The sequence below is a fragment of the Hyla sarda genome, chromosome 10 (assembly GCF_029499605.1).
Source record: "Hyla sarda isolate aHylSar1 chromosome 10, aHylSar1.hap1, whole genome shotgun sequence".
Taxonomy (NCBI): Eukaryota; Metazoa; Chordata; class Amphibia; order Anura; family Hylidae; genus Hyla; species Hyla sarda.
Window position 1 is genome coordinate 3,761,315 of NC_079198.1, and position 13,365 is coordinate 3,774,679.

General features: G+C 50.5%; 1 protein-coding gene across 6 annotated transcripts in view; it reads right to left on the bottom strand.

The window, feature by feature from the left end:
• Positions 1-13,365, bottom strand: part of CROCC (ciliary rootlet coiled-coil, rootletin) — a 79,861-nt gene that overhangs the window by 27,994 nt on the left and 38,502 nt on the right. For 5 of the 6 annotated variants that reach the window (XM_056542930.1, XM_056542934.1, XM_056542929.1 and 2 more), the window contains exons 13-24: positions 13,015-13,214; positions 12,618-12,800; positions 11,751-11,895; positions 11,236-11,382; positions 10,763-10,993; positions 8,178-8,371; positions 7,738-7,865; positions 5,940-6,109; positions 5,425-5,604; positions 5,185-5,319; positions 4,849-4,992; positions 3,269-3,507 (exon numbers count right to left, since the gene is read on the bottom strand). In XM_056542930.1, the coding sequence (XP_056398905.1) occupies positions 3,269-3,507; positions 4,849-4,992; positions 5,185-5,319; positions 5,425-5,604; positions 5,940-6,109; positions 7,738-7,865; positions 8,178-8,371; positions 10,763-10,993; positions 11,236-11,382; positions 11,751-11,895; positions 12,618-12,800; positions 13,015-13,214 (2,096 nt within the window). The remainder of the gene's footprint in view (positions 1-3,268; positions 3,508-4,848; positions 4,993-5,184; positions 5,320-5,424; positions 5,605-5,939; positions 6,110-7,737; positions 7,866-8,177; positions 8,372-10,762; positions 10,994-11,235; positions 11,383-11,750; positions 11,896-12,617; positions 12,801-13,014; positions 13,215-13,365) is intronic. The other variant, XM_056542931.1, reaches the window with a different exon arrangement.

Here is a 13,365-nt window from a genome sequence, read left to right on the forward strand (position 1 = left end):
ATAGGATGTACAGTGTATGATGGGAGGGGTGGTGTATGATAGGATGTACAGTGTATGATGGGAGGAGTGGTGTATGATAGGATGTATAGTGTATGATGGGAGATGTGGGGTATAACAGGACATATAGTGTATGATGGGGGGAGTGGGGTATGATGGGAGGAGTGGTGTATGATGGGAGGAGTGGTGTATGATAGGATGTATAGTGTATGATGGGAGGAGTGGTGTATGATAGGATGTATAGTGTATGATGGGAGGAGTGGTGTATGATAGGATGTATAGTGTATGATGGGAGATGTGGGGTATAACAGGACATATAGTGTATGATGGGGGGAGTGGTGTATGATGGGAGGAGTGGTGTATGATAGGATGTATAGTGTATGATGGGAGGAGTGGTGTATGATAGGATGTATAGTGTATGATGGGAGGAGTGGTGTATGATAGGATGTATAGTGTATGATGGGAGGAGTGGTGTATGATAGGATGTATAGTGTATGATGGGAGGAGTGGTGTATGATAGGATGTATAGTGTATGATGGGGGGAGTGGTGTATGATAGGATGTATAGTGTATGATGGGAGGAGTGGTGTATGATAGGATGTATAGTGTATGATGGGAGGAGTGGTGTATGATGGGAGGAGTGGTGTATGATAGGATGTATAGTGTATGATGGGAGGAGTGGTGTATGATAGGATGTATAGTGTATGACGGGAGGGGTGGTGTATGATAGGATGTACAGTGTATGACGGGAGGGGTGGTGTATGATAGGATGTATAGTGTATGATGGGAGGAGTGGTGTATGATAGGATGTATAGTGTATGATGGGAGGAGTGGTGTATGATAGGATGTATAGTGTATGACGGGAGGGGTGGTGTATGATAGGATGTACAGTGTATGACGGGAGGGGTGGTGTATGATAGGATGTATAGTGTATGATGGGAGGAGTGGTGTATGATAGGATGTATAGTGTATGATGGGAGGAGTGGTGTATGATAGGATGTATAGTGTATGATGGGAGGAGTGGGGTATGATAGGATGTATAGTGTATGATGGGAGGAGTGGGGTATGATAGGATGTACAGTGTATGATGGGAGGGGTGGTGTATGATAGGATGTATAGTGTATGATGGGGGGAGTGGTGTATGATAGGATGTATAGTGTATGATGGGAGGAGTGGTGTATGATAGGATGTATAGTGTATGATGGGAGGGGTGGTGTATGATAGGATGTATAGTGTATGATGGGGGGAGTGGTGTATGATAGGATGTATAGTGTATGATGGGAGGGGTGGTGTATGATAGGATGTATAGTGTATGATGGGAGGAGTGGTGTATGATAGGATGTATAGTGTATGATGGGAGGAGTGGGGTATGATAGGATGTATAGTGTATGATGGGAGGAGTGGGGTATGATAGGATGTACAGTGTATGATGGGAGGGGTGGTGTATGATAGGATGTATAGTGTATGATGGGAGGAGTGGTGTATGATAGGATGTATAGTGTATGATGGGGGGAGTGGTGTATGATAGGATGTATAGTGTATGATGGGAGGAGTGGTGTATGATAGGATGTATAGTGTATGATGGGAGGGGTGGTGTATGATAGGATGTATAGTGTATGATGGGGGGAGTGGTGTATGATAGGATGTATAGTGTATGATGGGAGGGGTGGTGTATGATAGGATGTATAGTGTATGATGGGAGGAGTGGTGTATGATAGGATGTACAGTGTATGATGGGAGGAGTGGTGTATGATAGGATGTATAGTGTATGATGGGGGGAGTGGTGTATGATAGGATGTATAGTGTATGATGGGAGGGGTGGTGTATGATAGGATGTATAGTGTATGATGGGAGGAGTGGTGTATGATAGGATGTATAGTGTATGATGGGAGATGTGGGGTATAACAGGACATATAGTGTATGATGGGAGGAGTGGTGTATGATAGGATGTATAGTGTATGATGGGAGGGGTGATGTATGATAGGATGTATAGTGTATGATGGGGGGAGTGGTGCATGATAGGATGTATAGTGTATGATGGGAGGGGTGATGTATGATAGGATGTATAGTGTATGATGGGAGGAGTGGTGTATGATAGGATGTATAGTGTATGATGGGAGGAGTGATGTATGATAGGATGTATAGTGTATGATGGGAGGAGTGATGTATGATAGGATGTATAGTGTATGATGGGAGGAGTGGTGTATGATAGGATGTATAGTGTATGATGGGAGGAGTGATGTATGATAGGATGTATAGTGTATGATGGGAGGAGTGGTGTATGATAGGATGTATAGTGTATGATGGGAGGAGTGATGTATGATAGGATGTATAGTGTATGATGGGAGGAGTGGTGTATGATAGGATGTATAGTGTATGATGGGAGGAGTGGTGTATGATAGGATGTATAGTGTATGATGGGAGATGTGGGGTATAACAGGACATATAGTGTATGATGGGAGGAGTGGTGTATGATAGGATGTATAGTGTATGATGGGAGGAGTGGTGTATGATAGGATGTATAGTGTATGATGGGAGGAGTGGTGTATGATAGGATGTATAGTGTATGATGGGAGGAGTGGTGTACGATAGGATGTATAGTGTATGATGGGAGGGGTGGTGTATGATAGGATGTATAGTGTATGATGGGAGGGGTGGTGTATGATAGGACATATAGTGTATGATGGGGGGGAGTGATGTATGATAGGAGGAGTGGTGTATGATAGGATGTATAGTGTATGATGGGAGGAGTGGTATATGATAGGATGTATAGTGTATGATGGGAGGAGTGGTGTATGATAGGATGTATAGTGTATGATGGGAGGAGTGGTGTATGATAGGATGTATAGTGTATGATGGGAGGAGTGGTGTATGATAGGATGTATAGTGTATGATGGGAGGAGTGGTGTATGATAGGATGTATAGTGTATGATGGGAGGGGTGGTGTATGATAGGATGTATAGTGTATGATGGGAGATGTGGGGTATGATAGGATGTATAGTGTATGATGGGGGGAGTGGTATATGATAGGATGTATAGTGTATGATGGGAGGGGTGGTGTATGATAGGATGTATAGTGTATGATGGGGGGAGTGGTGTATGATAGGATGTACAGTGTATGATGGGAGGGGTGGTGTATGATAGGATGTATAGTGTATGATGGGGGGAGTGGTGTATGATAGGATGTATAGTGTATGATGGGAGATGTGGGGTATAACAGGACATATAGTGTATGATGGGGGGAGTGGGGTACCTGAGAGATGGATCGGTACCTGATGCGCTCGCTCTCGGCCCGCCGCACTGCTCCCCGGAGCTCCTCATTGGATTTCTGCACGGTTTCCTTCTCTTTGGATTCATCGCTCAGCAGTCGGCGCAGATCCAGGACTTCCTTCTTGTGAACCTCCGCAGACTCGTGACTATCCCGCACGCGCCGGTGCGCTTCAATCAGCTCCCGCCGCACCGCGTCCCTGGCATCCTCCACCACACACAGCTGAGTCTTCAGCTCCTCCACCTGAGACCAACCAGACACAGATTTACTCACCGCAGGGAACAGGTCAGCAAAGGATTCAATAAAGGGGTATTTCATCTTTAAATTAGTTATCCCTTATCCAACTTTCCAATTTCCCAATCAGTGTGCCTCCTGCTGTGTCAAGACTACAAATCTCAGCAGTGCCTCCTGCTGTGTCAAAACTACAAATCTCAGCAGTGCCTCCTGCTGTGTCAAAACTACAAATCTCAGCAGTGCCTCCTGCTGTGTCAAAACCACAAATCTCAGCAGTGCCTCCTGCTGTGTCAAAACTACAAATCTCAGCAGTGCCTCCAGCTGTGTCAAAATTACAAATCTCAGCAGTGCCTCCTGCTGTGTCAAAATTACAACTCTCAGCAGTGCCTCCAGCTGTGTCAAAACTACAAATCTCAGCAGTGCCTCCTGCTGTGTCAAAACTACAAATCTCAGCAGTGCCTCCTGCTGTGTCAAAACTACAAATCTCAGCAGTGCCTCCTGCTGTGTCAAAACTAGAAATCTCAGCAGTGCCTCCTGCTGTGTCAAAACTAGAAATCTCAGCAGTGCCTCCTGCTGTGTCAAAACTACAAATCTCAGCAGTGCCTCCTGCTGTGTCAAAACTACAAATCTCAGCAGTGCCTCCTGCTGTGTCAAAACTAGAAATCTCAGCAGTGCCTCCTGCTGTGTCAAAACTAGAAATCTCAGCAGTGCCTCCTGCTGTGTCAAAACTACAAATCTCAGCAGTGCCTCCTGCTGTGTCAAAACTACAAATCTCAGCAGTGCCTCCTGCTGTGTCAAAACTACAAATCTCAGCAGTGCCTCCTGCTGTGTCAAAACTAGAAATCTCAGCAGTGCCTCCTGCTGTGTCAAAACTACAAATCTCAGCAGTGCCTCCTGCTGTGTCAAAACTACAAATCTCAGCAGTGCCTCCTGCTGTGTCAAAACTACAAATCTCAGCAGTGCCTCCTGCTGTGTCAAAACTACAACTCTCAGCAGTGCCTCCAGCTGTGTCAAAACTACAAATCTCAGCAGTGCCTCCTGCTGTGTCAAAACTACAAATCTCAGCAGTGCCTCCTGCTGTGTCAAAACTACAAATCTCAGCAGTGCCTCCAACTGTGGCAAAACTACAACTCTCAGCAGTGCCTCCAGCTGTTGCCAAACTACAATTCCCAGCATGCCCGGACAGCCGAAGGCTGTCCGGGCATGCTGGGAGTTGTAGTTTGGCAACAGCTGGGGGGACCCTGGTTGGAAAACACCACCAGAGACCTCCAAAACAGGGTCGCGGATCTTTGTTATGAACAGAGCAGAGATTCGCTCATTGCAGTAACATGGCAGATGTTTATCTCTCACCTCCCGGAGACCTGATTCCCGCTGCTTCCCCAGATCTCGGATTTGCTCCTGGAGACTCTTTAGCTCCCGTTCGTGAGACGCCAGCGATTCTTCATACTGCACGCGCAGGGTCTTCAGCTCAGAGTTCATGGAGATGAGGGTATTCTGTGGAGAGGGAGCAGTCAGTGACTGCATACAGGGTCCCAGCCACCAGAAATGAACCCCAATGTCTGCTGCTCTGGTGAATAAGGGCCCGTCCCACTGATGGACACTGAAGTTCTCTATACAGCAGCGCCCCCACATTGTCAGCTCTCACGGGTGGAGATTATGGGGGTGATGTCTCCCCCTGGGACTCACCCGATCCTGCTCTTGCCTCGACTGGTTCTCCCGCTTGTGTCTCTCCATCTCCAGGGTGAGGGCGGCCAGTGTACTGTGCGCGTTGCTCAACTTCTCACTCAGAGACGCTTTTTCGGATTCCTTCAGCGATAACACCTGAGATGTGAACACAAGAGAGGTGACGCTCAGGATGATATTGTGACATCACTCCGGCCCCTCGCGGTCGGGCCTCTTCCATATGGCGTTGTTTGCTTCCCTCACCTGCTGCTTCTCGCTCTCCGCCTGTAACAAGCCGTCGTCTCGCTCCTGCTGTAACATGGCGATCTCTTCGCTCAGCTCCTCTCGCTCGTTCTCGTATCGCGCCAGCAGCTCCTCTCGCTCCTGCGTCAGCCGGCGAAGTAACTCTTCTTTCTCTGACTGCAGCTCTAGGCGGACTGACTCCTGCCGAACAGTACATGTCACTTACACCTATTAGGCCCAGTTCACACTACGGAATCACCGGACGGAATTTCAGCCAGAGATCCCGCGGGCAGCGCTATGACTGAGCGGACTGCATTGCTGTTCCCATAGACGCCAATGCATTTGTGAGCAATTCTGTCTATAGGAATGACAATGCAGTCCGCGCAGTCCTCCGGTGGAAATTAGTTATGAGATTCCATAATGTGAATTTATCCTTATTCTTAACAAAAGCCTTTGATATATTTAGCTGGGGCCTGTAGTTCTACAGAAACACCAAATGCAGAGGGTCCCTGCTGGGGGGGGATTCGGTTACCCACCTTCTCCTGCAGCAGCCGCTCCACATCCTCCTCATAGGCCTTCTGCTGGCTCTTCAGGGTGATCTGCGCTTCTTTCTCCATGTTGTTGAGTTGCTGGTTCGCAGCCTCCTTGTCCCGCTCTAGTTTAGCGAGCTCGGCCTCCATCTGCCTCCGCACTGAGCCGACCTCTGCTAGAGGACCAGACACAAGCAGGTATGAGCACCAGTGATAGTGGTCTAAACTGAGACATCAATGGGTGCAGATACTTTCCCACGTCTTGGCCAGGAAGGGGTTACTCCTAGCTGAATCACATGACATCAGCCTCATACAACCAACGGCTGTCCGGGCATGCTGGGAGTTGTAGTTTAGCAACAGCTGAACGCTCGCAGTTTGGAGACCTAGGCCCTACCCAATGACAGTCAGTGCAGTTTGGAGACCTAGGCCCCACCCGATGTCAGTCAGTGCAGTTCGGGGACCTAGATCCCACCCGATGACAGTCAGTGCAGTTTGGAGACCTAGGTCCTACCCAATGACAGTCAGTGCAGTTTGGAGACCTAGGTCCCACCCGATGTCAGTCAGTGCAGTTTGGAGACCTAGGCCCCACCCGATGTCACTCAGTGCAGTTTGGAGACCTAGGCCCTACCCAATGACAGTCAGTGCAGTTTGGAGACCTAGGACCTACCCGATGTCACTCAGTGCAGTTTGGAGACCTAGGTCCTACCCAATGACAGTCAGTGCAGTTCAGGGACCTAGGCCCCACCCGATGACAGTCAGTGCAGTTTGGAGACCTAGGCCCTACCCAATGACAGTCAGTGCAGTTTGGAGACCTAGGACCTACCCGATGTCACTCAGTGCAGTTTGGAGACCTAGGTCCTACCCAATGACAGTCAGTGCAGTTTGGAGACCTAGGCCCTACCCAATGACAGTCAGTGCAGTTTGGAGACCTAGGCCCTACCCAATGACAGTCAGTGCAGTTTGGAGACCTAGGCCCTACCCAATGACAGTCAGTGCAGTTTGGAGACCTAGGCCCTACCCAATGACAGTCAGTGCAGTTTGGAGACCTAGGACCTACCCAATGACAGTCAGTGCAGTTTGGAGACCTAGGACCTACCCGATGTCACTCAGTGCAGTTTGGAGACCTAGGTCCTACCCAATGACAGTCAGTGCAGTTCAGGGACCTAGGCCCTACCCAATGACAGTCAGTGCAGTTCGGGGACCTAGGACCTACCCGATGTCACTCAGTGCAGTTTGGAGACCTAGGTCCTACCCAATGACAGTCAGTGCAGTTCAGGGACCTAGGCCCCACCCGATGACAGTCAGTGCAGTTTGGAGACCTAGGCTCTACCCAATGACAGTCAGTGCAGTTCGGGGACCTAGGCCCCACCCGATTACAGTCGGTGCAGTTTGGAGACCTAGGCCCTACCCGATGTCACTCAGTGCAGTTTGGAGACCTAGGCCCTACCCAATGACAGTCAGTGCAGTTCGGGGACCTAGGCCCCACCCGATTACAGTCGGTGCAGTTTGGAGACCTAGGCCCTACCCGATGTCACTCAGTGCAGTTTGGAGACCTAGGACCTACCCAATGACAGTCAGTGCAGTTCGGGGACCTAGGCCCCACCCGATTACAGTCGGTGCAGTTTGGAGACCTAGGCCCTACCCAATGACAGTCAGTGCAGTTTGGAGACCTAGGCCCCACCCGATTACAGTCGGTGCAGTTTGGAGACCTAGGCCCCACCCGATTACAGTCGGTGCAGTTTGGAGACCTAGGCCCTACCCAATGACCTGTCTAGTGCCCTATACTGTAGCTCCCGGTCTCTACCTTGTAACGCCTCCTTTGCCAGCCGTAGGTTCTGGGTTTCTCCCTCTAGCTGCTCCTTGCGGTTTGTCACGTGGACGAGTTGCTGCTGGATCTCAAACATGGCCGTCTCCAGCGTCTCCTTCTCTGACCTGCGGAGACAGACAGGGATTGGGGCCCCTCATTGCAGCCGGCCTCTCCCATAGTTTGTTGGTGTCAGCCCGGAGTGGCTTGTGTTGCTACCTGTGTGTTTAGTTTGCTGCTTAGCGACATGCATCAGCCGGATCACAGTCATGCTGCCCTCTACAGGCTGACAGACATTATTACAGACAGCACAGTTTTACCTAATCAACAATGGAAGCTGGAGGTTGGGTAAGAGTTAAGTATCACTGTCTGTTATCATGATATGGATGGGGACACGGTCCATACTGACGCTCAGTGATGTAAGGATGTTTGTGTAATACCTGAGTACGGCTATCTCCTCGGAGTGCCCCCGGTTCTCTCTCTCAGAGGCCGTCAGCTGGACCACCAGGCTGCCCTTGTCCTTCATCAATGCCTCTTTCTCTTTGGAGGCGCGAAGGAGACCCTCGCTCTGCTGCTCCACCTCCCTGCGGCTCTGCACCAGCTCCTCGCTCAGGGCGTTCTTCTGACGGGTCACCTAGCAGAAAAAAGGAGACGTCAGATCTGAATTTTACCAATGTACCAAGGCCAGCCAAAACCCACCTCAACAAACACTTACCTGTCATTTTAACACCAGTACCCTTACTACTCACAACCCCCTTAGATTGGCCTCTATCTCTATGTATGTAGCCTACCCACAATCCCCTATTACATGGCCTCTATCCCTCTGTATGTAGCCTACCCACAATCCCCTATTACATGGCCTCTATCCCTCTGTATGTAGCCTACCCACAATCCTCTATTACATGGCCTCTATCCCTCTGTATGTAGCCTACCCACAATCCCGTTACATGGCCTCTATCCCTCTGTATGTAGCCTACCCACAATCCTCTATTACATGGCCTCTATCCCTCTGTATGTAGCCTACCCACAATCCTCTATTACATGGCCTCTATCCCTCTGTATGTAGCCTACCCACAATCCTCTTACATGGCCTCTATCCCTCTGTATGTAGCCTACCCACAATCCCGTTACATGGCCTCTATCCCTCTGTATGTAGCCTACCCACAATCCCCTGTTACATGGCCTCTATCCCTCTGTATGTAGCCTACCCACAATCCCCTATTACATGGCCTCTATCCCTCTGTATGTAGCCTACCCACAATCCCCTGTTACATGGCCTCTATCCCTCTGTATGTAGCCTACCCACAATCCCCTATTACATGGCCTCTACCCCTCTGTATGTAGCCTACCCACAATCCTCTATTACATGGCCTCTATCTCTCTGTATGTAGCCTACCCACAATCCCCTGTTACATGGCCTCTATCCCTCTGTATGTAGCCTACCCACAATCCCCTGTTACATGGCCTCTATCTCTATGTATGTAGCCTACCCACAATCCCCTATTACATGGCCTCTATCCCTCTGTATGTAGCCTACCCACAATCCCCTATTACATGGCCTCTATCTCTCTGTATGTAGCCTACCCACAATCCCATTACATGGCCTCTATCCCTCTGTATGTAGCCTACCCACAATCCCATTACATGGCCTCTATCCCTCTGTATGTAGCCTACCCACAATCCCCTATTACATGGCCTCTATCTCTATGTATGTAGCCTACCCACAATCCCCTATTACATGGCCTCTATCTCTCTGTATGTAGCCTACCCACAATCCCCTGTTACATGGCCTCTATCTCTATGTATGTAGCCTACCCACAATCCCCTATTACATGGCCTCTATCCCTCTGTATGTAGCCTACCCACAATCCTCTATTACATGGCCTCTATGTATGTAGCCTACCCACAATCCTCTTACATGGCCTCTATCCCTCTGTATGTAGCCTACCCACAATCCTCTATTACATGGCCTCTACCCCTCTGTATGTAGCCTACCCACAATCCCCTATTACATGGCCTCTATCTCTCTGTATGTAGCCTACCCACAATCCCCTGTTACATGGCCTCTATCTCTATGTATGTAGCCTACCCACAATCCCCTATTACATGGCCTCTATCCCTCTGTATGTAGCCTACCCACAATCCCCTGTTACATGGCCTCTATCCCTCTGTATGTAGCCTACCCACAATCCCGTTACGTGGCCTCTATCCCTCTGTATGTAGCCTACCCACAATCCCGTTACATGGCCTCTATCTCTCTGTATGTAGCCTACCCACAATCCCGTTACATGGCCTCTATCTCTATGTATGTAGCCTACCCACAATCCCCTGTTACGTGGCCTCTACCCCTCCGTATGTAGCCTACCCACAATCCCCTATTACATGGCCTCTATCCCTCTGTATGTAGCCTACCCACAATCCCGTTACGTGGCCTCTATCCCTCTGTATGTAGCCTACCCACAATCCCGTTACATGGCCTCTATCTCTCTGTATGTAGCCTACCCACAATCCCCTGTTACATGGCCTCTATCTCTATGTATGTAGCCTACTCACAATCCCCTGTTACGTGGCCTCTACCCCTCCGTATGTAGCCTACCCACAATCCCGTTACGTGGCCTCTACCCCTCCGTATGTAGCCTACCCACAATCCCCTGTTACGTGGCCTCTATCCCTCCGTATGTAGCCTACCCACAATCCCCTATTACATGGCCTCTATCCCTCTGTATGTAGCCTACCCACAATCCCCTATTACATGGCCTCTATCTCTATGTATGTAGCCTACCCACAATCCCGTTACGTGGCCTCTATGTATGTAGCCTACCCACAATCCCGTTACGTGGCCTCTACCCCTCCGTATGTAGCCTACCCACAATCCCGTTACGTGGCATCTACCCCTCCGTATGTAGCCTACCCACAATCCCCTGTTACGTGGCCTCTACCCCTCCGTATGTAGCCTACCCACAATCCCCTGTTACGTGGCCTCTACCCCTCCGTATGTAGCCTACCCACAATCCCCTGCACGCACCTGCCCCAGCTGTTCCTGTAGATGTGCCCTCTCCTTGCGCAGTGACTGTAGCTCCAGTAGTAGTTTCTCCCGGCTTTGCTCCATGGCTTGCAGGGAGTTATCCAGGCCGAAGCGCTCGGTGTCCAGCTCCAGCTTCTCCTGCTCCAGCCGGACCAGCTCATCCCTGATGGACGCCTTCTCCTGCTCCACTTCATGTTTCTGTCCCTGTAAGGACGACCGATCCTGCTCCAGCTGAAACAAGGAATACAGTAAATGAACGTCCATCGCCTGCAGCTTGTGAGACCACTGCAAAAGTCTTCAACCCCCATAATTCTCCTAATGTTATCTCTTACTGCTCAGTCCCTGGAGCCCCTCCATATTGTCGGACCCCTGCGCGGCTCTTCACATCTGATTTGATGGCGGGCTGATCATCTCCGCCTACATCCCCCGCACCTCATCCGGTCATCACACCATAGAGGTCACTGCCCTTGTACCTGAGCCACGAGTTTGTTGAGCTCCGTCTTGTCCTGGGCCAGACTCTCGTTCAGTGCGCTCATCTTGGATAAAGCGTCTCGTAGAGAAGCCTCCTCCGTCCTCTGTCTATTCAGCGCCAGCTCCAGCTCTGCCCGGTTTATCTCAGCCTGAAAGGTTACAGGAGGGGGTCACATACTTTTCAAACTACAACTCCCAGCATGCCTGGACAGCGCAGCTGTTGCAAAACTACAACTCCCAGCATGCCCGGACAGCGCAGCTGTAGAATAACTACAACTCCCAGCATGCCCCGACAGCGCAGCTGTTGCAAAACTACAACTCCCAGCATGCCTGGACAGAGAAGCTCTTGCAAAATTACAACTCCCTGCATGCCCAAACAGTGCTGCTGTTGCAAAACTATAACTCCCAGCATGCCCGGACAGCCTTTGGCTGTCCGGGCATGCTGGAAGTTGTAGATTTGCAACAGCTGGAAGCACCCTGGTTGGGAAACACTGCATTACACCTTGCTGAATCTTACCTTGGAGAGTGCCTGGGATATGTCCACCTTCTCAGCGTCTGACACCTCCTTCTCCAGCATGGACTGCTGCAGGGACTCTTTCACCACGACCAGCTCCTTCCGGAGGGACGACAGCTTCACCTCCAGCTGCTCCTGGGTCTTGTGCCTGAAGATAAGGATCAGTGGGGGTCAGTGATCTGCGCTCCCATCACCCCCTGAGGTCCGGCATCCATTGCTATCTGTCTGCAGCGACCTCCAGCTACTGGACACTAACATCCTCCCTTAGGGTACGTTCACACGACCCACGGTGTATTTTACGCTGCGGATCAGCCGCTAAAGGACCGCTGCATGGTGGCTTTACATGGTGGCATTACGCCGCTACGAGCAGACACACTGAACCGATGTGCGAGTCGCCGCGCATGCGCAGTGTACTCGCACACATCGCGGCCGCTCCCCCTGCTCCATGAGCTAAGCTGAGAGCTGCCGCTATGTGTGTGTATACTGCGCATGCGCGCTGCGACTCGCACATAGCAGTGTGTATGCTCATAGAGGCGTATTACTGCTCTTAGCAGGCACATGTAAAACCATCAAGCAGCGGTCCTTCAGCGGCAGATCCCCAGTGTAAACGTTTCTGAACGTACCCGTAAGGCCAAATCTACTGGTGTCCCCTCCGAGGTCTCTGTTGTATGAGGTTTCTGGTCCGTAGCAAGTGGGGAATGGGCTTTACTTATGGAGTCTGGGCCTATTACATACATTCTACAAGATATTGGTCCAATACATGTGATCCCATAATCAATCGGATACATCATGATCTGACTGACGTATACAGTGAGGCTGGACTGTTTGCAGACCCTCCTGATCAGATTGTACCCCCGGCCCTCTGCTCACCCTCTCTCCACCTCTCGCTGGGCACGGTCGCGGTCCTGGCACATGTCGTCCTTCTCCTCCTGTAAGATGTCTCTCTGTCGCTGTAGGTCGCTGTTTGCCAGCTGAAGTTTTTCAGCCTCTTGACGCTGCGACTCCAGCTGTTCCTGCAGGTTTTGGACACTGCGCTCCAGGGCGGCCCGCTCACTGCAGAACACAGGATAAAATTAGACATTGTAGAGGACTAGAGGAGATGACCCTAGGCAGCCACCCAGAATAGACATGAAGAGCAGTGTTTGCCACCCAGGGTGCCTCCAGCTGTTGCAAAACTACAACTCCCATGCTGGGAGTTGTAGTTTTGCAACAGCTGGAGGCACCCTGGGTGGCAAACACTGAAAAAGAGCATTGTGTTCATCAGCACCTGTTTAGCTGATCTAAGTTGCCGCGTAATCTGGAGATGGCAAGCTCGGCATCGTCTTTGGTCATGGCGGAACTGTCCAGATCTTGTTGCAGTTGGTTTATTTTCTGCTCCAGGACCCTGCGATCATTCTCGCTGTCACTGAGCTGTTTGCGCAGCGCGCCCACCGTCTCTTGTCCAGCCTCCAGCCGCCCCCTCAGCTCCTGAAAATAATCCAGTCAACCAGTGTTACAGTAAGACTCTCAGAACTAGGGACAACGACCTATACCGGGACAACGATCTATACCGGGACAACAACCTATACCGGGACAACGATCTATACCGGGACAACAACCTATACCGGGACAACGATCT